The 24,514-nt window shown below is 41.7% G+C and overlaps 1 protein-coding gene across 2 annotated transcripts in view; it reads left to right on the plus strand.

The window, feature by feature from the left end:
* DUSP22 (dual specificity phosphatase 22) overlaps window positions 1-24,514 on the plus strand; it is a 43,525-nt gene that overhangs the window by 2,813 nt on the left and 16,198 nt on the right. Inside the window, exons 1-3 of one of the 2 annotated variants that reach the window (XM_048310234.1) lie at window positions 275-383; window positions 3,467-3,500; window positions 11,152-11,234. In XM_048310234.1, the coding sequence (XP_048166191.1) occupies window positions 297-383; window positions 3,467-3,500; window positions 11,152-11,234 (204 nt within the window). In that variant the 5' untranslated portion in view covers window positions 275-296. Of the gene's footprint in view, window positions 1-274; window positions 384-3,466; window positions 3,501-11,151; window positions 11,235-24,514 lie in introns of those variants that run through there. The other variant, XM_048310239.1, reaches the window with a different exon arrangement.

Below are 24,514 nucleotides of genomic sequence, written 5' to 3' on the forward strand. Positions count from 1 at the left end.
GTTCAGGTTGAAGTCTGTGGTTGAAATGCACAAAGATGTTTTCCAAGAGCTGAAGTCTAGTGGCTGAGATGGTGACAAGATCTGACTATCTGTGAACAGGATCTCGGTGAAGAGCTCTGTCTGGGGTTTAGTTGTTGTTCAGTGCTGTTAAAGTTAACTGACAGTTATTCATGTAAACTCTTCAGAAGGTTTGAGTTATCTCTACAAGAAGGGCAGATAAGCCCTGTTTGTTGTAGGAGTGGATTCATAAGAAATTTAAACCACTGTGGCTAGTTACAGCTGAAGTAGCCAATTTTATGGAAGTCAGAGAAGCTGTGCCAGTTCATGTCAGCAGCAAATCCCCCTCCCTGATGTGGGCCCCTCTCCTGTACTACTGGACAAAGGTAGGCTTGTCTTCTCCTTTTAGAGTGCCTGGCCATCTCTGAGAAAGCCCCATGAACTTCTCCAGAGTGCCCATCAGTACTAACACATCTAGAAGCAGTGTTGGGCAAGGAGTTAGATGCTTTATTATAAGCATTTGTCTATATAGGAAACAGCAGCAAAGTAGCCCTTTAAGCCATTTTCCAGAGAGGTGTTTTGTCAGAGAGGACTGACAGAAGCATTAGCAACTATTGTCTGTTCCAAGGCTCTGTCTTTGTGCAGGATGGAGAACATGAGCTGCTCTCATGTGAGGTACAAACGAAGACAGGCGTTGGTGTCCTTTTTCCATGGTCGTGCATTCTTCTACATCGGTTACTTACTCTGTGGTCATTTTCTCAATGTTTCGGATCGTAAAAAGAGGCTACTGTTTTTATTCATAAAGTGGTGGTTGAGAAGTTCACAAAAACAACCACCTTATTTTTCTACTCTTCTGACTCCCACCCCTTCTCTCTCACACGCCCCTAGCAGCCATCAGCCTTCATTTTGCACGGCCTGGAGTTGCAGTTGCTGAAGGCAGTGTGAGATGACACAGCTGAAAGTTCCCAGCCATAGTCGAGTGCTGAAGTATTAGTCAGCATGACATGAAGATTCACTTCTTTCCAGGTAGCTTTCACCCATAGTAATGTTTCTTGCTTCTAGAATGACTAGTACAACAAGGGTAACATCTGTCCTTGGTTGCACAGTGTCCTAATTACCTATCGAGCATACAGCATTGCATCATGATGCACAAATGCAGACTTCTGGATTTTTCCTCCTTTGCCAATAAAAAGCCTCATTTCTGCAACCCCCCCGTGTTTCTCAGTATCTTTAGTTTCTAATGTCAAAGCTTAATGACTGTGACTGGAAATTAAGCTTTTATTCTCTCTTGAGAACGCACATCTGATGCAGAAATAATGTCCTGGAGTCTAAAATGCTATAGTCTGCAGCAGTGGTGGTGTGATAGAAGATTAGTGCTGCAGATAGGAAATACCAGACAGCTATTTTAAAATATCAGAAAGACTTTTTTCTTTTTTTTTTTTTTTTTTATTTTCTACTCTTAAGTTGAGGGAGCACACTGGGGTGATCTCATTGGCGAAATTCATTCATAACTTGAGTCCCTTTTGCTTTAGAACATGATTTTGTTTGCAGAATTTGGCTTCTTTGTCAATGACTCTTGAGTACTGTCCTTCTCTATAACAGCTACAGGCTGCTTTTTCCTAGCCTGGGATGCAGCATTAGAGCTGCACTTCTAGCAGTGTCATCGAGAATGCTTGAAATATTGAATTGTCACTTGAAACCATGAGTCTTGTACACATGTAAGGGGACAGCAGGATGTTGTAAAGGTTCTTTTTCCTACATGATACCCTGGCATTGAAAACTGTCCTGGGGATTTTGCTGTCTTTGTAAGAATGTTGAATTTGTACAGATGAAGAGGAAAGGAAAAGGGTGAAAGCTGTCCGAGTTTATCTTTGCAATATGTACCTGTTTGTACATTTTGTACATACATTTTGTACATACAAAAGGTGCCTGTTTGTACAAGACTAAAGAACTGTTTTCTTGATGAGCCAGTGCTGTAATCAGCCCTTAATTTGCAAGCAGGGGTCTACAAGCAGCAAGATACAGCAAGGGTCCTGGAGAAGGCAACTTTCAATACTGGGGGGGAAGAGTTGAGCCCTGTGTTTAGAGCCGGTGTGACACAGCAGGCAGAGAGTGATTGCCCAGCAAAGCCTAAAGGGAGGAATGTTTGCACAAACCAAAGCTGTAAGGAGTGCAAGCGGTGCTGCAGCCTTTCTGTTTCCTGCAAGGCTCATAAATCACAGCAAACAGGACGCTTTTATCGGAGGAAAGCCCTGAAGTTAGGGCAGGTCAGAAGCTATTTTACAGTCTCTTCTGCTGGCCCTGATAACCTGTGCATGGTGAGCTGGGTCGCCTTTCAGCAGGAGGGCTGCAATGAAACGCAGGCTGTGGCAATAATCCCTGATGCAAAGTCCTTCATGACTTTCGGAACTTCGCGGCTGCCCGATTGAGCTAAATGGGTGGAGTTTTCCCTTTAAATAGCTGTGCCTGAGAGGCTGTTGCTGCTGTTGTGGTGACACTGGGGTGTTGCTAAGGCTACAGGAAGTCAGTGCTGACATATCTGTATTGGTGGTATGCTTAGCATGGACTGAAGAAAAATGGATCGTATGGTTTCACCACCACAGTTCTGATCTCCTCAAAGGCTGTGGGCCAGAGACTTCAGGTGGCAGAGAACAAAAATCTTGGCCAGAAAATGTGTGTTTAGTGTGCCTGGGTTTTTTGTAATGTCCTTACTGCTGTTCCCAAGTTGGGAGGGTTATGAGAGGGTGGGAGGGGTAGCACTACAGTGTCACCTGCCTCTGTGTCTGTGCATGCACGTGCTGGCCTTGGGCAGACCTTGAAACTCCCCAATTAAAGCATGTCCTGTAACTGAGACCCGTGCGGGCATCTGGGAGTGTGGGGTGAGTGGGTAGATCTGGGAGAGAAACATGCATTCACGGACTTTCAGCAGTTCCTTTCTACGTGAACACACAAGTGGCTGTTTGCAGTGATTTCCTCTAAGAGCCCCACAGTGCTGCAGCCCTGACTTGCATGGCTTTGCACTTCAAAAGCCTCGAAGGATGTAATTTTGCAGTGCTTTGTCCATCTTCCTCAGCAACGTTAGGCAAATCACCTTAGCTGTGTGAAGTTTCATCATGAGTTCCATGAGGGTAACTCTTACCCTGCTGCGGGGGGCAGGGGAGGGCTGTGTTGCAAGGCCCGCTTCATAATTTGTAACCCATATTTGCTGTCCTTGGAGAGCTTCCATTAAGTTAGAGTCCCCACGATTAACAACTGCCGTCTGCCAAGGAGTGCTGTCAAAGCTCAGCATGCCTAGAGCTATCTGGTTTGAGAAGGTTGCAAAGAGGCACGAAATGCTGTCAGCATGTTTTAGATTGCATTTGACAATACTCCGCTAAAGTAGTATGTTCCATCCTGTATGCAAATTGAACTTTGTCAAATTGTCTTACCACAAGATATCTATATTTGATACTATATTTCTTTCTCACAGATTCTGCCTGGCTTGTTCATTGGCAACTTTAAAGGTAAGATTAGTTTTATCATTATCTCTAGGATTGCTTAGCCGGGATCTTAAGGTGTGGTTTTGCAGGCACTCAGAATTCTCTGGCATCTCTGTAGCTTTTTAACCCCATCTTGCTTCATGTTTGGATTCACCTGGTAGCACTTAAAGAAGAACTTGTTTTCTCTCTCGTCTGCGTGCTGTGCTGCAAGTACTTTGAGAAAAGTGAAATGAATACCATCTCCTTGGAGCATGCTTCAGGTGGAATTCTTAAACGTTGGCCTGCCTTAAACAATTCCCGTGCTTGGCAGGCAACCCTTTGAGCCAGGCAGATTCTTCATAAGGCTTATTGCAAGCCCTCCTTATAAGTAAAGGCTTACTATGCTTCCCGCTCATTGCTTTCATTATTTTGGTTATTTATAACAACTTCTGAAGAGTTCTGTTATCAGTGCTTGTGAGACTGATAGGTCTGCTGGTTGCAGCCTGACCACTGATACTCACACCGTCTCTGCTGCAGATGTAAGTTTCTATGGATTTTTTTCCTTTATGCATGGGGTTTATTTTTTGCGTACAGAAAACCAGACACATTTAGAAAACACAGGAAACTTTGCGTAGACATCCAAATAAATGGCCTGTTCTCAAAGCACTCTGTTAGCTGCAGTTCTGGCTGACTCTCCCTACTCAGAAGTAAACCAGTTGTGCATGTACAGTTGTTTTGATGGATGTAGACCCTATGTTTCCTATGCTTGGGTTAAACAGCAAAGCAGGGCTCACAGAGGCTCCTGAGATATCCTGTCCTTCCTGAGCTGTCTGATACCACATCCAGTCTGTTAAGACTGGCAACATCTACATTGGATTTAGATGGTGCTGTACCTTCTCTCTGCCTCATGCCCACCCTTCCTTCTTTGCCTCCCCATCCCAAAACCCACAAGTTCAGTGTTTTTTGCCTGATTTACCTGCCTCTGGATCTGATGACCTGTACTGTGGATCCAGTGCTTGCTGGCCCTTGGGATGTGGAGCTGATCACTTTGGAATGCAGCCCGGAGGTACATGTGAAGTTAGAAGCTGCCTTTTGCCACATCACAAACACAAGCACAATGGCTACTGTGTCAGGGAGTTAATCATGCCATAGTAAGGAAAATGAGAGGATGGAGATGATTTCATGCTGATAATGGAAGGAGAAAAATGAAAAAAGTAGGAAAAAAGGAAAATAAGGCCAAGAGGGTAGTTTTGAAAGCCCTTTGGGTGGACCACTGCATGGTCTGATGACAAAATTAACTGACTTGGTCACTGCCATGTTGCTTCCTCTTTTTCTTTTCTGTTCCCAAAATAATTGAGGCGAGGGGTGGAATTGGGAGGATGCTGGATAGTGGGGTCCTTTTGGTTTCAGGTAGTCTGGCAAGGTGGGCAGAATGGGTGCTGGTAACATGGCTCCCAGTCTGTCCCTCTCGCCGTGGCCATCCCGCTGGTAAGCCCTTGCCAGTCCGCCCAGGGGAGCGAAACTCAGCCGGAGCATCTGTTTGCTGGTGCAGTTCTGTTTTCAGTGGAAGGGAGTTGGCCAAAGTTGTGGAGTGAGTCAGCATCTCTGCCCATGCAGGCCTGTGGCCCTCTCACTTGTGCTGCCCTGAGCGCTCTCCGCGTGCCTTGGGAGTGGCTCGGGAATGGCACGGCAGGTCACGCCTGCACGGAGAGCAGAGGCGTGGAGGTGGAGGTGCTGTGAGTGGGCAGTGTTTCTGGGAACCTCGCTGAAAAAAAAGCAGAGGGTGTAATGCTTCTGCCTACCTCCATAAAAGAGAGTAAAGACGAGTTGACTTTAACCCCAGTGTTTGTGTTCTGGAGTCTGTTTTTAAAATTAATTAAAACCACAAACAAAATGTCCGTTTATTTACTGCTATGACCTTTGCTCATATTGCGTTTAATGACTGTGTTCTACCATCATGAGTACCTGTTATAATCTCAGATAAGCTACCATACCTGGAGAGGAAGAGAAAAGATAGGTGTTGCAGTACTTCACTAATACAAGAGCATATTTTTAAAATTCTTAGCCTTTTCTGCATCCCTTGTCCCTCAACACCCCCTTGCCTCACTGCTTAGGAGCAGTTGCAACAAGCTCTCTGTGCAGTGAAGTCACCCCATTTAGGAACAGGTTGTTGGTTAATTACCAATGTATTTTTCTGGAGGAGTTTGATCCCCTTGTTCTTGGGGCGTGTTCTGATTTGTGGCACTTTTTAAAAAAGTGACTAATGAGCGTTGAGGCTGCCACGAAGGGGATCACTGACTGAGAAATACATGGCAGCATGTGCAGTTGGGATTGGTCAGAGTATCCTGATTTGGGCAGCTGAAATGACTAGCTACTTGTAAAGAGAGGGGTTTACACAATTATTTCCTGTAATGCATTTTTCTTCAGTTTAAGACCAATAGCTTGAGTTGAATAAAGTTGCATCTTGTCTGTAAGAGGAGGAAACACTGAATCCCAGGTGTTGTGCATCGTGCCTGGACACAGGGCTGAATTCGTGGCACTGTCAGAGCCCCTGAGCAGGGGTGGAGAGGAGCGAGCTTCTCCTCAAGCTGAGTCAGGGGAATGGCTGTAAATCGTTCTGATCTGCCCTCTGGAGGATAGCCTTTCCCCAGTGGCTCCTCAGGGAGCCTCTGGGCATGCACAGTTTCCAGAGCTATATCAAAGTACCATCCTACTCACGCTTCTGTCTCATTGCTGCATGGGAGACCTCTGGGAACACTGGCAGACTGGGAAAAGGCACAGTTCTTCCAGATGGGTGCCTTTCTGCTGAGTGAAAGTGGGATGTTTGAGATGTTAAACACTAATTCTGGAGGGCCGTTGTCTGGAGAAGGCATTCAGCAGTTGTTCTGATTGGGGAATAATTATTCACCATTCAGCTATATTTCTACTTTTAGGCCTAATAAACTTAAAAACAGTCTATGGCAGAGCAGTGCAAATTCTGCATTTGACTGGGAGATAAACTGAGGCCCAGGAACAGCTTCTGAAATGAACCTGTGGCAGAAATGGGAGCTGAGCTTGCTGCTTCTGTTTCATTTGGTGCTGCGCAAACCTCTAAGCACATAGACTGAGAGGGGCTTTAGTAACCACCTTAAGGGTCTTTAGGGTAGAAAGTTATATGTAGTGCTGATTATGGAAAGCACTGAAGTATCTCCTGAAATCCCCCTAAGTCCACAGGGCTTGAGTATGTCTCTGAAAAACTTTCCTGAATAAGCACAGATCTTGGCATGTGTTCAAGTGCTTTTTATCTTACAGGCTCTATAAGCATAATTCAGCTCACCAATAGCACATGAAAATTGTGGTATGCTCCTGAGAGGGTATATTTGAGATTGCACAGCTAGAGGGCAGAAAAATTCAAGAAGAACCATGGATGTCCATATAAAATACCAAGACTGGGTCTGATCTGAAAGCCCAGAAAGAAACAGAGCTCTTGGAATTCTGTGAAAGTGAAGGAGGAGTTATTTCTTTGCAATTGGGAGAGTAGGGGGCTAAGAGAGAAAAGTGAGGGAAAAGAAAGAGGAAGTTAACTCTTCTTCCTGCCTTTGGTTTTGGAGAAAATTTGGTTTGTTTCATTTGTACCTTGCAGATGAAATGCCGTCCTCTCAAAAGACAAAGTATTTATTGTGGGACTGCGTGTCCACTTGTCTTCTGCTTTGGAAACTTGATCTCCCTTGAAAGTCACCTGTGCTCACAACAAAAATGGTTGCTTTGTTCCTTAAGGGATTGACAGGACAGCCTGTTTGTCTGCACATCTGAAAAAAAAAAAATCTGTTTCTTCTGATAAGAGATTCTTAATGGGTGCTCAGTTTGCTTCCAAACCAAGAGGTGTGGCAGTAGCAAAAACCAGACTCAAACATGTTAGTACCTTGAATGTTAAAGAGTTTGTGTTCTTCCTTGTGTGTAATCATTCAAGGTTTTTCCCATGGAATATTTGGGGGCTTTTTAATCTGAAGGGGAAAGCCACAATATGAGGTTTAATTTCCCCCAAAGAGTCCAGTGTTGCTGTGGATGATCTGGATAGTCTTGGGAAAGTTTCTGCCCTTCCCATTACTAAGTGTATAAAAAGGCAATGCCCACCAAGTAGTTCTGCTGTGTTTCTAGAGTCAGCTAATTCCTGTTCTCATCTGCTTAATATTTTTTTTAAGTTCCATTTCCTAAGGCTTTATATCAGGTACTGAAAACAGGAGAGGATGGAGATACCATTCCCTTTTCCAGGTTCACCTTTTGAAGGAAGACAATTTATTGGTACTCCATTAAACAGAGTACTGACCTCTTTTCCCCCTTTTTCTTGTTCCCCAAAAAGGTCCTTTTTAGAAGATGGGACAAAATATGTATATGAAGTGGAGACGGGAGATGTGGAGTTTTTGTTCATGTGCACAGTTTGTATGTGTGTCTCTGTAATTGCACATAACTGGATTCAGGAACAAAACTCTCCTGATGGGAAGGCATTCTCAGTAGTAGCTCTTAGTGCTCTGAACCACTGCAGAGGAGGTTCTTCTTTAGGTGGCTGTCTCTCTGTCTAGCTCTCTCCAAAGTAGAAAATAAACTGTAGACAAAATTTTGCTTTATATAATAAAAAAATGAAGATCTGGTGATGATGAAATTGTGGTCTCTATACATCTGCAAATTGAGACGTAGTACTATTGTACATACTGGGCTGACTTGCCTTGTCTGAGGGGAAGTCGTTATCCCTCACCTTGCATTTCTATGGAGGCACTAAAATACTGAAGTAAGAGAGAATGGTTGTAGGTACATTTGAGACTTGACCACTGTAGAATTGGAGTCGTTCAGTCACTGATGTGTCTTAACTGGAGTGGTTGGAGCTGTGTTGTCTCCCTTTTGCTGATGGGGGATGAAAGCACGCTGCACTAGGTGATTTGCTCCCCAACCACGAAGTAAGGCTTCCCAGTGCTGCAGGGAAACAAATTCTGACAGGCCCCGGTCCCTGGTTTTGGTGACTTTGGTATTGCTTTGCAGTTAAGTGTTTGCAGCTCTCTGCATGAGTAGAGGTTAAGCTTGGAGTCATAGTATGAAACTGAGGGAAAATAGGCTAAATGTAGGAGAGAGAGAGGAAGACTTCCCCTGTGTGAGTTGTGTCATTTTGTGTGAGGAGTTTCCCAAAGGCTTTACTCAAAAGTCTGCATCTGCATCAACTGAGAAGCATTTTTCTGTATGAAACAGAATGTTAGGTAACCTGTTGTGAAGAATAATACCACATTTGAGGCACTCTTTAGCGGATGCACAGGAGGGGCTCTGATAGGTAGGTTTAATCTTAACATTTGAAAATGAGGTGTTTCATGCTGTGATTTCAAAACGTGAGCCTGCATGTGCTTATACAGCCCTGTGCTTCAGCAAAGAAGTTAGAATTGCTGTGGTGATGGTGGTTCTTTTGGTTTTTGGTGGTTCTTTACATAACCTCTGATTTTTTTTTTTTGTTATTTATGGTATGAGACTGTGAATGACAGGATATCTTATTTGTACTGGTGTTTAAATAGCTTTATCTGTAGTATCTGTAGAGACTTAAGGCAGGTGCTGGGGAACCAGGGGAATTTCCCGTTTGTAAACTGTTAGAAGTTTAGATCCAGATAGTAGCTGGGAAGCTTTTTCTCCTCTGCTTTATTGATTTGAATGGTTATTTCTCAAATATATTAAGGACTTGCTGGTTACCCTGTGACATAGGTCTGGGATGGCCATTTCCAGCTTGTTTCTAGGAATATCTGAAATTATAGTTTTGATTTGCTGAAATTCCTTTAGCCTAAGTCTCAGTAGGCTAAGAAGAGCTAAGGTACTTCAGTCTTTTTGAGTTGTACTGTGTCCATTAGGCCTTTCATACTGGTTCAAAGCAGTCAGCATTTAATTTGGATCATATCTTCTTTTAAAGCAGTTCGCCTTGTGTGGCAAGGCATTTCTTCCCATGTAGGTCATACTGATAATTAGAGATTGAGGTCTCATTGTGCTAGCTGTACATGGACACCATGAGTTCCAGCCAGCAGGCTCTGAAGTCTGCCCTTAATCTTTGTAAGATAGAAACCAGTGATTTTTAGGGACACTTAGACTGGTTTCTGGGCTTCCAAATCCTTGTCTCCTTAGGTATTCCCTAAGGAATTGAGACTGTCCTACAAACTGTGAAAAAAATCTGAGGGTCAGGTGGATTAGAAGACCTCGCCTGGCAAGCATTAGCATTTCTTCTTTGAAATGTTTGCTCTGAGATTTTTAGGAAATTTTATTTGTTCTGTGAAGCTAGGCTTTAATTTTGTTTCAGGCAGAATTTGTGTTAATTCTCTCCTGAAGGATTAGGCATCTGTGTTGATCATACAGGCTTGAGCAGTAGTGAGTAAAATCCTTGCAGATTTGACTCTTTTCTTCATTTTATTAGCTGTAGAGAAGCTTTCATAATTGGATTAGGTTCAAATTTTATTCCTTGTTACTGTGCTCACTTGGATCTTGTCTATGGGGCAGTATAATTAAATGTCCAGCTTCTCTTTGTGATGCAGAAAAGGCATTGAAACTTTATAGTAGGTGGATAAGACAGCACAAGAGATGCTAATTGAACTCGTGCACGTACATAAAGAACGTACAGGTGATGCTATTGTTATTTTTGTACCTAGAGAGAGCCGGTTTGAAACCTTTGTGGTCAGTGCTCTTTTTTCTGTGTGCAACCAGGCTAATGTGAACAGATTGTATGGGCAGATTTCAAAGGCAGGTGTTCACATCACAAAACCACTGCTGTACCATTCTCTACCATGGTGTGCTGTGCCATTCTCAAGCAAAAAGGTCAAAAGTAAATGGACACAAACTAACTTTTACCTGTATTGGTGGTTCTTTCAGGTCATTTTCTGACATGCTGATATTTTAGTATGGGGAAAGTTGCTCACTGAAGACAGATAATCTATTTTACCTTTTTTTCCTCATAGAATCAAGCCTATGGTTTCGCCATATCTAGCATGAGATTTTCAGTCGCCCCAGTTATCTTTCCAGTTTTGAATGTCTGAAACCCTTTGGTTACAGGTCTAGGAACTACCTTTTCACAACTGCACTTCCTTGCTGTAGCATTTTGCTTTTTCCTACATTTGATATCTTTATAACCTGTCTCTCTTTAGACTTAAAATTTTTATACGTATTGGCTAAATGCACCTTTTCCTCTACTGGTTCACAGAATGTAAGAATCTTGTTGTTGTCTTGGCTTGTCTGTTGAGAGCTCATTCAAGTTATATGGTTGGCTTCCCTTCTCAGACCTGGAAATCACAAATCTGTTTCCCAAGTGAAAATGTATCCCCTGAAGGGGGATTTGTGGGTAGAGAGGTCAGATATTTCTTGTACAGCTCTGAGTGCATGTTCATTTGGCCATCACCTGCACACAGGCATGCACAGACTTCTATTTCAGATGCAAATACATGAAACTTCTGACTTGAGAACACATTCCTGAGTCACTTAAGCTTGGTCTTTATATAGTATATAATTTGTTTTGGAGTTAGAAGTGTGTCTTCCCGTTACCCGCTCTGATGACGGTGTTCTAGAACAGCTGCATCTGGGGTTTTGCCTGACTTTATGAGCTTCAAAAAGAAATGTGTCAATGATAAGCAACTTTTCAACGTGAACAATGGAAATGCTATTTCAAGAAATTAAAAAAACTTATCTTCCTTTTTTCCCTCTATCACAGATGCCCGAGATGTAGAGCAATTGAGTAAGAATAACATTACGCACATTCTTTCCATACATGACAGTGCCCGCCCTATGCTTGAGGTAAGAGTTGTGGAGGACTCCACAGTAAATCCTTACTTTGCAGTTGACTGTTACAGTCATCTTGGGGTTAATTTCTTGTTCTGTGTGATGGGCATTCTGAGACTGATTTTCTTGAAAGCTGTAGTTTTGGGATCCAGCCACAGGTTTTGTTGGTGCTGCTGTTATAACAAGAAGAAATCTAACTGACAAAGGAAGAGAACTACAGTGTCAATCTGTGTAACACAATAATGGGATTATGTTATTAATTTAATAGTAAAGGTAAGTTTCCTTCTGTGTGGAGTTTAAGCATCACAAAAACAACATTCCTTCGCCAGTACTTGCCCTTCTTTGTACTTGGGCCCCTTCCTTGAGTCTTTATGGCAGATAGGTTTGCCCATAAGTCCTTTTCCATGTGAAATAGCCTTATTTAGGCTTGGAATGTGGGAGGAACCGGTGATCCTCATATAATACATCTAATATAGCAGGGCATCTGTAGTCTCCAACACTTCAATATAAAGTATTATTCCCCATTTTACTGAAGGGAAACTAATCTGAAGACTTGTATTTGCTGTTATCTTGAGCAGGGAAAGAGCTGGGAACAGGATACAGGTCTCCTTTGTTGGAATGCTATGCTTTCTTCTTTACACCAGCTTACCTTGGAGGGGAGTCTGTCTGGGCTTTGCTACATCTTAAAATCCTGCTATTTGATTTATGTCAGGAACTATTGTCCTGTAAAATTTGTTTGTTCCTTCCCTGCATTCCTCTTCTCATGAAATATGGCAAAACTGGGGGTAAGGCAGTTGTTGATGTTAGCCCTCATATGCTGCTGGGAATCTCTGCTTTTCTTTTTCTTCATGCAAAGTGTCTCCAGTGATTTCAGTCCTTAAACTACAGAATTTCCACTTCTCCCAGGCAAGTCAATAGGTAAGCCAAACAAGAGGTGTCCCCAGTAGTCACAATCAACCCCAGTATCAAGGTAATGGTGAACTCCAGGTTGACCTTAAATTTGTAAATGTACTGAAGCAGAGCTTTAGCTGTTGACTTTGTTATGCTGTCCATTTGACTTGTGTTGTGCCTGATGCTTGCTAAGTCTGAAACAGACTGAATTTCAAGAGTGCTCTTAGTTGAAGAGATAAACATTTGTGCTGAGTAAAGGAGATGTCATGTTGCTTCTAGGGTGCTGGTCTTTAAAATGAATGGAATTTTGTCTTGTTTTATCATGATTAGAAAATTAGGAAGACTGATTATGGTACAGATCAGCTGCAGCCTCAGGCCAGTGCATCTGGTGGTGGTGGTGGGGTAGTTTTGGCAGCCCACACACCACCTCCTTGCTTGTGGCGGTGCATCTGTTTGTGAGGCTGCATGGTAAATAGAACTGGGAGCTTTTGTGGTTTAAATATAACCAGGTCACCATTTCTTCCTCTAGTTACTACCACGAAAGACATGAAGGATTATGTTTACCCAGATCTGTTCCCAGTCTGGTTCACAGCAGTGTCTCAAAAGTTACAGTGGCACGGGAACAAGCAGTGGCTGGTTGAGGATGGACTTGCTTTAATCACCCCTGCTTCCAACTGTGCCTTCAATTTTCTGTGCATGCAGTATAGTTCCTTTAAAACTTCCCCCCAGTTCCTAAAGTAGTGTAAGGATTTCAAATTCCATTTGTTTGGAGCTGAGCTAATTTTGATTACTTTATCCATCATGGTCTTACTGTGGTGATTGTTTGCGACTGAATGCTTCTGTTTCGGAACGAGAGCCTAGAAAACTTCTGTTAGGTTTTGTTACTTCCTTTGTTATTTATGTCTATGCCATGTTGTAGGTGGGTTTGTCTACAGCTTGTACGTCTACATTGTGCTTGGGGATTGTTCTCATGTCCACTGAAATCAAATAGGAATGCTTTCCCTATGTGTATCCCTCATCACCTTTCTGCCCAGATTTCACTCGTGGAAAGGGATAACTTTTGTGTTTAGAAATTCATCTAATGTTATTCAGACTGCTAAACATGCAATTGCAGTGATAAGGGAATATTTTTCCCTGAGATTCCCTGTTTCATGTGTATGCTGATTACCTGTAAAAAGCTGCCTTTGCTTCTGCAGTAGTTGCCTTTGTCTTTTGCTAGCAGTATTTTATCTCCAGTATTCCCTAGTCCTGTAGGAGATGTAGGAACCTGTAGGAAATGCTACAAATAATTAATTAGACAAAGCTTTCTGTGCACACTAAGGAAGGTAAGTGTTTTTAGACATTGAAAAGCCGGTAGTCTTTTAGTAGCATGTTATCAAAGAGAATTTGGCCTTTTCTGGCTGTCCATGGAACAAAGAACATGGATGTGTACTTTAGCTCTCAGAGGTCACAAATTACCCACATCTTGCTTGTCCGATTTTGAAGTTTCAGTAATGACTGTTTTGATGCAGTAATACTTCTGAATACAGCCCTTAAAGTGGTGCATTAGAAGTACCGATTGTGTATCCAGTGCTGGTGGGTTAGAGAATGAAACTGCCCAATCTGACTTGGTCATTCATAGTCAAGAATGCAATACTGAAAAAATAGAAACAAACATCAGTCTATGCAGTGAACACTAACTTGCTACAGATTGTAAAACTATTTTGTACTGTAATAGCTCAAGGCATTGCCCCTCTCTGTGATGTTACAGACTGTTTTTACGTGGTTGTTTGAAATGGTCACAGTACCTTTTTAAAAGTGTGCTTTGCTGTGTGACTTACATACTGCAGGTTTTGAGTATAGGTTGCTTCAGTTCCTCATAAGTTGGTAAGCTATTAGAAAATGATTGAAGAGTTTCACAATGAAGTATTATATCGGTTTAGGTTACATGTGCCTATACTTACAAAAAAGTTTTCTTATAGAAATTTGGTTTTAGACATTATCATCATTTACAAACTCTTGTGGATGTCTGATTTATGGGTGGCTCATTATCAAAGTTTGGCCTTAGGAAGTCATGAGTACTTTCAAGCTGGAATAACAGGAAAAAGCAGGTATAAAATCAGTTGGATTCTGAGACTTCTTATGCCTTTAGACATGGCCAGCTTGCATAAGTGCAAGACACAGAATTGTTTGTAACACTTCAAGTGATTTACACTGGAAGAAATTTGCCAAAATCTGGCCTGAACTATCTTGCCATGTTGCCCTTTAGTTCTTTTTGTATAAACTGTTTCAAGGAAATTTTTCCTCTAATAAAACCATTTTTGAAATATATTTAGAGAGCCTTCTAAGGCTGTTGCCTTAAGTGCGTTGTTAAACAGGATCTTAACCACTGTGGTGAGAATTTTATAGTTTAAAGATGCATGTTTATAGCTCCTGTGATACAAGTATCTATCTCACAGAAAACCCTCTGGGTAGCAGGTAGCATGTGCAAGAGAAAGGTGTGCGTGCCGTATGGAACCAGGTTTGTTATTTCAGATGTAATGAGTAAGAGCAGTGTCCAGCAGCACCATGTGTGCTTCCACAGATGCACAGGGGCAGTAGCCTTGGTGAATCAAGTTGGCTCCTCCAGAGCACTTTGGATGGCTGCCCATGGGACACTCACAGATGTTTTATAAGTCCACACAAAAGCCATAAACAGAGGAGAATAATTAGGTTTCTTGCCACCTGCTTTTTCTATTCTGTTTCTCAATTAGTTTAGGTTTTAAAATCTCTATTTAGGATATGAGACACTGAAAGGTAGATGAGAAAACGTATCTCCAAGTGTGCTTTAGATAATAGCGTGTCTGGCAGTGACCTGTAGGATCCATCCAACAGGTTGTCATCTATCTGGACTCCCGTAAGGCCTTTGACATGGTACCCCCCCAACATCCTCCTCTAAAATGGAGAGATGAATGTCATGGCTGGACTGTCTGGTGGATGAGGAATTGGTTTTATGGTCACATCCAGAGGGTCAATGGCTCAATGTCCAGATGGAAACCAGTCATGAGTGGTGCCCCTCAGGGCTCTGTATCAGAAGCAGTGCTGTTTAATATCTTCATCAGTGACACAGAGGGATCGAGTACACCCTCGGCACATTTGCAGATGGCAACAGTTTTTGTTCTGGTTTCTCAAAGTATGTAAAGGTAAATCTTATTAATCTTGCCAGAAGAATCTAGTTGCAGGTCCATTGGGGTGTTAGTCTCTGGATTTTCCAGGTGTTTAACCCTGTTCTGGGTGTGGTTATATGGAGATGAACGTGGGCCCAAACCAGATAGATTGTTGATGTGAATTGTGCAGCAGCTTGAAAACAGCTGCGTCCCATTCTGGAAAGTGTAGGCTGTGGTGGACAGTCGTGTCTAAGCAGTTGAACTCACAAGCATCCTTAGTCTTCTCATCATTCCTACCCACAATCACAGACTTAAATACTGGTAAAAAGAAGAATGCTTCCTATGCTGCCTTGGGCAGGGGTTGTTGTTTGCAATGCAGGAGAGAGAACAGCATGAGTCCTGGGGGAGGGAGGGGTACTGAGTTCTTCTTGTCAAACAGGTGCTCAGACCCTGTCCCAGAGGTGTCATCCCCAAAGAGGGGCAGGGATGGATAGGTATTCTGTGGGTCCCCATGTGGAAAGTCCACATCAGGACTGCACGTCATTGTGGCTGGCAAATGATGTGTCACAGATTCAGACTGGAAGTAAGCAAGACTTTGGCTGTGAGGCTTAGTAATTGCTGGAATATAGTTCCAGAGGTAAAGATGGGTTTTCTCATCTGCTTCATTTTTGTGTGGAAGTTCATTCAGGTAAGGCTGGGTTATAGCGGTCTTTGAGCTTTGCATTTTAGAGCCAGAGTGTTTCACTGTCCTCAGTCTGTCTGAGACACTTGGAGGTGCCAGTTGTGGTGACTGTTGTGAGCATTGCAGACACCTGTCCATCAGTCAGGAAATGGACCGAAACCAGCAGCTTCTTTCTCAGTCCACCACACATTTGTCAGTTACCAGTAATTTCACTGCTACTCTTGACCTGCACCAGAGGTTTGATCTAGGAAATGTATGAATCCAATTACCAGTCACCTGTAGTTGTGGAGTCCTTTGGCATTAATTTATTTAAAGCATTATCATTGTCAGACTGACTCCTGCTGTGTCACAGGAAGCTTTGTATGCCACACTCATCTGGTAGACATCATAACGATCACAGTAATGTAGATCTTAAATCAGCAAGAGTTTATGTGGGTATGCCTGTACTGTCCCTGCCACAGCAGCTTTCTGTTGTTCACTCTGTTAATGAGAAACTGCATTAAGAGTAGCTTTTTGCATGTGTTCTGTGTCTGTATACATCAGTTTTCTTTCTTTGTTTTCTGTGGCTACAGAATATTTGTTTGGTTTTTATTTTCAAGATGTTGATTTTTTCCCCCCTCATTCGGTAGAGTTAACCAGAGCACCCTAAGAGGACAGTTATCATTTTTCTTTGTATTCTGATGCCATTAACAATATCATCTTAATCTGGTACATGCTGTCTCCACAGCAGTGGTTTTCCCCTCTCTTTTCTTGAATTTGACTACCTAAATAAGTGTTGATATGGTAGGTGGGTGGAGGGTTGGGGGGACAGAGAAAAGCTGATTGCTGACTGAACTACTGTCTGCAGTTTTGAGCACCACAGTATAAAAAAGACATTGAGCTATTGGAGAGTGTCCAAAGGAAGGCCATGAGGGTGGTGAGGGGACTGGAGGCAAAGCCGTATGAGGAGCGACTGAGGTCGCTTGGTCTGTTCAGCCTGAAGAGGAGACTGAGGGGAGACCTCATTGTGATCTTCAACATCCTCACAAGGGGAAGTGGAGGTGCAAGTACTGATCTCTTCACTCTCATGACCAGTGACAGGACTTGAGGAAACAGCATGGAACTGACTCGAGGTTTAGGTTGGTTACCATGAAAAAATTTTTCACCTGGAGAGTGGTTGTGGCACTGGAACAGGATCTCCAGGGAAGTGGTCACAGCACCAAGCCTGACAGAGTTCAAGAACCATTTGGACAATGCTCTCAGGTACATTGTGTGACCCTTGGGATGTCCTGTGCAGGTCTGGGAGTTGGCCTGGATGATCCTGATGGGTCCTTTCCAACTTGGCACATTTTATGATTCTATGATCTTTTTTGTCCAGTCTGTTTGCTTATGCAGCCAGTACAACATAAATGTACTGTGTCTTTGGAAATAAAGAACTTCTCAGCCAGGTTGTCTTATAAGGAATTTTAGATTTTTTTTTTTCCTTTCAAATTCTAATTTTTTTTACCCAAGTAGAAATAGGGTTTCAAAGACTCGGTATCTAAGAAGCTGAACTAAAAGGGAGCAACAGAGTTAAAAAGCTGTATGATGATCTTTTAGAACAATCTTTCGTACTCCCAGAGTAAACAGTCAAATGGATTAATAGAATACAGGCAATGAAAAGGTGCTGTAACTGGAACAGAACCAGTAAGTGTGAGTGGGAGGAATAGAAGTTGTAGAAAAATACGGGTGCTATGGGGAAGATGTATAACTTCTCTGCACCAGATTTATCACTGCTGAATGCTGTGATTTACCTGTTTTATAAGGTATTAAGGATGAGAAGCTTGCAGCTGGGGAAATCACAAGAGGAAGTGCTGAATCAAGATTATGAATTAAAAACAAAGTGTACAACTGGCTGGTAAATCCAGACCTTTGGAAGAAAGTGAAGAGCTAGATGACTGAACATCTATCAAAAACTGAGAAATGTTTATAAGATCAAATGGTCATAGCCTGAAGACCTGGTATAGATAATGGATTCATACCAGCTTGCAATAAGATCTGGAATCTTGCTTCATATTTTTCAAGCCTGGCTGAATGTAAATCTTAATGTGGTGTTTAGCTGAGCTTGATAATCTTCCGTGTTTACCCATGATCTTTAGACTATACATGTGTACTTTTTTTAGAAAAGGAAAGCAAATTCAGCTATTTTAGAAGAAATGAACTGGCAGCTCTGGCACAATGCAAGTAATCTGGTTAGCACAGTTTGTGGATAGTATTTTTGCAGCTATTTAGGTTTTGATTATAGAAACCTACAATATCTGCTGTTAGCACTTAATGTGATGAGGTTTACAATCTTACCTCCTTTAAGTTTTCTAATTCTTTCCTTCTATCACAAGTTTGGGGAAACTTCTTTCTCCCATGGCTGCACTTTCTGGATTGACTTAATATTTTTTGTGTGTGTAATACAGGAATTACCCTGTGCTAAAAATAAAAGAAAAAAATCCTGTGTTGTGCCCCCAATTTCCCCAGCTGATAACTTTGGAAGTGCTGAAAGCTGCTTTAGTACTTTGTTCTGCGGTCATAGATTCCTAGAATGGCTTGGGTTAAAAGGGACTTTAGAGACCATATCATTCCAACCCCCTGCTGTGGATAGGGACACCTTCCACTACAGCAGGTTGCTCAGGGCCCCATCCAGCCTGGCCATGAACACTTCCAGGGATGGGGCGTACGCAGCTTCTCTGGGCAACCTGTTCCAGCGTCTCACCCTCACAGTAAAGAAGTTCTTCCTAATATCTAATCTAAACCTGCTCTCTTTCAGTTTGAAGTAATTTTCCCTTGTCCTATCACTACATGCTCTTGTAAAAAGTCCCTCTCCATTTTTCTTGTAGGCTCCCTTCATGGACTGGAAGGCCACCATTAGGATACCCCAAAGCCTTCTCTTCACCAGGCTGAATGTCCCAATTCTCTTAGCCTTTTATTCTAGGAGAGGTGCTCCATCCCATTAAACATCTTAGCCCTCCTCTGGACTCACTCCAGCAGGTCCACGTCCTTCCTGTGCTGGGGCCCCAGAGCTGGATGCAGCACTGCAGGTGGGGTCTCACCAGAGCAGAGCAGAGGGCCAGAATCCTCTCCTTCTCCCTGCTGCCCATGCTGCTTTGGATGCAGCCCAGGATGCTGTTGACTTTCTGGGCTGCAAGCAAATGTCGCTGGGACATGCTGAGCTTCTTATCCACCAGCATCCCCAAGTCCTTCTCAGCAGGGCTGCCCTTGATCTGTTCATCCCTCACTATCTGAGGACTATCCTCACACAGATAGTAGTCCAGAAACCATTTCTCTGGACTCAAAAGCATATCACAGCTTAACATGAAATAACTAAAAAGGGAAATACTGGGAAACCAATCAGCTGTAATTTTTTTTTTTAAACAAAACATGAAACAACAACATATGTTTATTCTGGATGGATGCTGCTCAGAAGTGAAAACAGCTAATCTGTTGAAACTGTATTGCAATACTGGATCTGGATAGCATGCAGAAGTCTTGAACTGTAGGAGGCCTTTCATATATGAAAATTGCATCTTGGTGACACGACAAGTGAAGTCCCTGCTGGGCATGGCTGGGCAACATGTTCTCTGCACAGGCTCTGTTGTCATTGATACCCAACCCAAACGCTTACAGGAACTGTTAAAGAGGGAGAAGGCAAGATAGCCTTCAAAATCAGAGTTTCTAATATCACATAGCAAGGTTGTCGCTGTTGTACAAAGACCAGCTCTACAAATTAATAATTTAGTCATGTTGGACTGTTGCATTTCTATCCATAGCAGTAAACTTGTGTATCGCCAGTGTTAGAAGCTGTTGGTTTTCAGCCATTGTGCTAACTTCAAGAGAAAGTGTACGAGCACTTGTAACAAAAAACCTTAACTTTCCTCAGTGATGTTTCACTGTCTTTTCACGGTAAGAGTTTCCCCGCATGAGACGTTTCAGAAGAAAATGCTGAGCAAAACAGCTACCATTTTTCTTTCAGGTGTAGCAGCACCAGACGATTCTAGTTTGAAGTAATGCCGTGTCTGGCATTGATTCTGCTTGTGAAGTTGGGAGCTCTGACTAATTTTTCAAATATTACCCTGGTAGCCCACTAAGAAGCCACCAACAGACTTTGACAAAGCAGCTTTTAAAGTGTGTCAGGCCAGGCCTTCATGACGGGATACCCCTTGCAGGACTGCTGTGGTAATGCACTAATTAGTTCACAGTTTGACTTGCTCATCACATGCGAGCTGTGTCAAGGGAAGCACGTTCCTGTCGTGACAGGTGGCAGGGAAGAGAGGATGAGGACTGTTTGGAGCTTTCAGTGGTGAGCTGTTCGCATGAGAGATGTTTAGACCGGTAGATGTCTGGTGTGTCTAATTGCTTGGTTACGGTGTTAACCAGAACAGGACAAGTGCTCTGACCTGCCTCTGCAGAGGAGATGATGTGGAGTGTGTTAACCCATGCTTCTAATCACGGAATCATAGAATGTTTTGGGTTGAAAGGAACCTTAAAAATCATCTAGTTCTGACTCCCCTGCCATGGATGGGCAGGAACACCTTCTACTAGACCATCCAACCTGGCTGTAAACATTTCCAGGGATGGCGAATCCACAACTTCTCTGGGTATCCTGTTGCAGTGTCTCATCATGCTCACAGTAAAGAATTTATTTCTAATATCGAATCTAAAGTTGCCCTCTTTCAGATTGAAGCCATTGCTCTTTGTCCTGTCACTATGTGCTCTTGTAAAAAGTAGCGTGAGTGTATTCCAGAGGTGTAGTTGTCATGTTCCAGCATTCCCTTAAAGAAAGAGGTGGTTGGGATATATAGTTTTATTTTAGTACTCAGAGACTCCCTTAAGGGTTCAGGGATCAAGTGTTGATTGGTAGTGCTCAGATATGCCCTGACGTGCCTGGGAGCTTGAATAAGTCATGTAGTCAAGGCAGACTAACAAAGTGCTTCCTCTCAGCTGAAGTCCTCTAAATACTCTTGGTGTGTCCTAAAGGAGATAAACCACAATTTAATACAAACTCATTAGTGTTTTCTCCCACTCTGCATTCCTTCATATGAGACAGGTTAGAGTTAGAATTCAGGGTTAGAATTAAAAATAATAACTGCAGGTCTATGCAATTAAAATAAAATCCTTAACTTTTCAACATTTGCTTCTTTAATTGAGATGGGGAAGGAGGGTTTTAACAGGGCACTTTATATTTGTGACTGGCACATTCCAGCCTTAAGGAGCTTTTCAGAAGTGTCACTGAGACTAGTTCCTAAGAAAACTACGAGCCAGCGTTGTAAAAAACTCTGACGTTGTATTATTCCTGATAGCACAAATCAAATGTAAGAATTCTATTGCAGGAGCATCCCACTTGCTGCTGTTCATATTGTTAATGTAATTGCAATTTCATTTATAATATTTTTCAAAGCCAAACCCTGTGTTGTTTGCTAAGGTAAATTAGTGGTTGTCCTTGGCTGAAACACAAATGCATTTTCTATGAGTCATTAATAAAATCAGCACTAATGGTGATTGCTACAGAAAGTAACTGAAAGGACAAACAAACGGTTGAACGGTTTTCAGTTTAGCAGGTTCAGTTCGATGCATTACTGGACAAAACCCTTTATAAACTCTCGTTGGTTTGGCTTGAGGAAGCTTTGTGCCGGCTGTTTCCCACTTTAGCTTTTTTGCTGAAATGCCCCTAAACAAAAATAAGTCCTCCTGTCCTCATCTGTTGATGTGACGACTCAAATTAACACATGGTTTTTGACTAACCTGAAAGAAGTTGCCAGGTGCTGGAGGTTTTTCTATTTGCATCTTGGTTCAGAAATATAAGTTTAGGGTTCTATGTTAAAAAAAAATTTCTTGGAAATCGTTGATGGTATCTTTACATAAATTTAAATAGAGAAGTTTAATGCCAGAAATACAATACTGCTCTTTTAAAATTTTTTTTATGGACCCTTCCCGCCACTCCCTGCCCTTGGAGAGCAGAAATTTTGTAATTTGAGGTTCTTTCCCCCTCTCCTCACCTTTTAACATCTGATACTCTAGATTCAGGCTTCCAGTGCTAACTAGAACCTCGGAAATGTACGTACAGCAGTGGCGGAGACAATGTTCTGAAAAATGTCTGTAAAAACATTACTTGGAAAACCCGCTAAACATGAAGTAATGGGTAGCATTTTTAGTCCTTCTTATTCTCATGCATGCTGTTTTGTGAGTGCTCACTCTATGTAAAAGTCACTGGATGGTTTCCTTTCACATATAAAACATATGTTAATATCATTTAGGGTGTAATCAAACTGATTATCATTCTCAATGACTTCAGAGTATCTTTGATCTTTGCGGAGGAGCAGCCACCCATGTAGGCACTGCATTTGTCTCACAGTACTTTTTGCACCTTATCCTGCTCGGAGCCAAAATAATTCTTGGTATTGTACAATTGAATTTGTGTGTGCTCTGCAAAGGTCCTGTTTTCAGTCATTGACCCATTAGCTGACATTTGGCACTTAGAGATATGTCATTTTGCTACTGCAAAATTCTACAAGTTCTACCAAAAACCCCCAAATGCCAGTTTTTACAAGTTTAGTTAAAATGAAGTCGGAGTTTTTAAAATAAGATTCTATTGAAGTAGAATAGAAACAGAGATTTCCTTATACTGGACTGTTATGTTCCTGAGCACTGAATGGATTTAGTAACAAAGACTTGATTATCTTTTTTACAAGCTAGTGATATTGGGAAAGTCTTATTCTGTACTGACTTTTCCAAATGTGACATAACTGTTCCAACCTTAGTAGCTCAACCTCTAAAATAGTTAGAAATTTGAATATTGACAGCAATTCCATGAATACTTTATTGACTGTAGTGTAAAGCTTCTACAGATATATAGATATATATATATATGCACCCAAATCTGGTTTAATGCCTTGACATTCACTGCAGCAGAACTGACTTATTAATTCCAGAATCTGTGATTAAATTGCACAAGTGTTGTTGTTGTTGTTGTTGTTGTTTCACAAATAACAGTGAATTTTAGAAATTTTACTTAACTCTCCCTTGTTTCAACTTTGACAATCTTGAAATCTGAATACTTGCTCTAGTTTTGTTAGCTCTCACTGTATCGGTTTAACTGCAGCACTCAGTTTCAGGGCTTAAGAGAGACAGAAATCTAGTTTTGGTGGTTACTCTGCTGAAACAGAGAACAAAAAAGTAAATTATATTTTATTTTACTTATTTTTTTGGGTCAATGTTAACAGGTTAAATACACCAAAAGAAATGGAAGCACCACTTTTATTTGATGTGGGCATCAGTTAGGGTCAGCATGTAATTAAAAAGCAAAAGGTTTGGGGGGTGGGTGGGTGTGTATGGTGGAAGGTAGGGGTGTTTGGTGGTAAAGGTGATTGATGGAGAAAGGAAAGTGAGCAGTGATTTCAAAGTAACAAGTGCAAAGTAGTAGTGAATTGAGATGAGCAGAAAAATGCTGTGTTCAGCATGTCATTGCCCTAGGATCTCGGGTCTATACACATGCCATATGTTTGGGATGTTTTATTGCCTAATAATATACATAATGTGTAAATAAAAAGGCTGGATCAATTATTTTTTAATTGGGTACTCTGAGGAAAAACGTGTTTGGAGAGATAAAGCATGACTGACATAGCTGTCAGCTGAAGAAATGTTTGAATAACAATATATATGGAAGAATATTCAATAAATAAAGGGGATGTATTACTTCATATAGGATTTTAAATAGTGTTTCTCTTTCCATCAGTTTTTATGCTTTGCAAGCTTTTCCCTTTGTTTTGAATAAATACCATGTTTTGAAATGAGTAGCTGCTCTGTAGCACGTAATTTAGTGTGTGTAGGTGAAGTGGTACAGTACCTGTTTTGAGTTGTTCTGTCCTTCCTTCACTGAATAATTTTACAGAATTGTCATTCTTAGGGAACAAAGTATCGTTAATTTAAAAAGAATTAAATAAAGAGTTCCATATGGTTGACATAAAATTTACATTTGTCTTTCCGTCTTTATTAATATGCAATTTTGGTTCAATCTGGGATATTGCATCTGCAACTGGATTCAGGTTTATTTAATGAAAGTGCTGACTAGGGACCAATTTGGAGCCTGTTGAAATTTTCACAAGAGGCTGGCTATAATAGTCTTTTGATTTAGCTTACTCTGTTTTAGTCACTGTCCCAATGATTGTTGCCACCTAACATTTTATGCTTTGCAGTTTGAGAATGGCGAACAAACTGCTAGATAAGAAAATAGTAATGTTTCTGTCTTTCTTGCATGCTAGTACCCTATATTAAATGTTGTACGTAGCTATTTGTTTGCTTGGCATAAACTGTTCTGCTTTGAAAGGTCCCTTTGGGACAGTTCTTCGATGGTACCTGCAGGGTATGTGCACAGGAAAGACAGTAGTGTCTTGGGGCACAGATATACAAATATTGTGATCCTGGGTAGTTTTTTTTTCAAAAAGAGTCACAAACAGCGGGGTTCAGCAATTAAGTATCTTCCTGAGTCTCCTGTATGAATACCTGCCTCATACAATTTTGTGGTGGTGCTGTTGTATTTCAGGTATCCAATTATGATGAATTATATTTGATCCTATTATTATAATTATTGTTTC

This window comes from Corvus hawaiiensis, chromosome 1 (assembly GCF_020740725.1).
Source record: "Corvus hawaiiensis isolate bCorHaw1 chromosome 1, bCorHaw1.pri.cur, whole genome shotgun sequence".
In the NCBI taxonomy this organism is placed as follows: domain Eukaryota; kingdom Metazoa; phylum Chordata; class Aves; order Passeriformes; family Corvidae; genus Corvus; species Corvus hawaiiensis.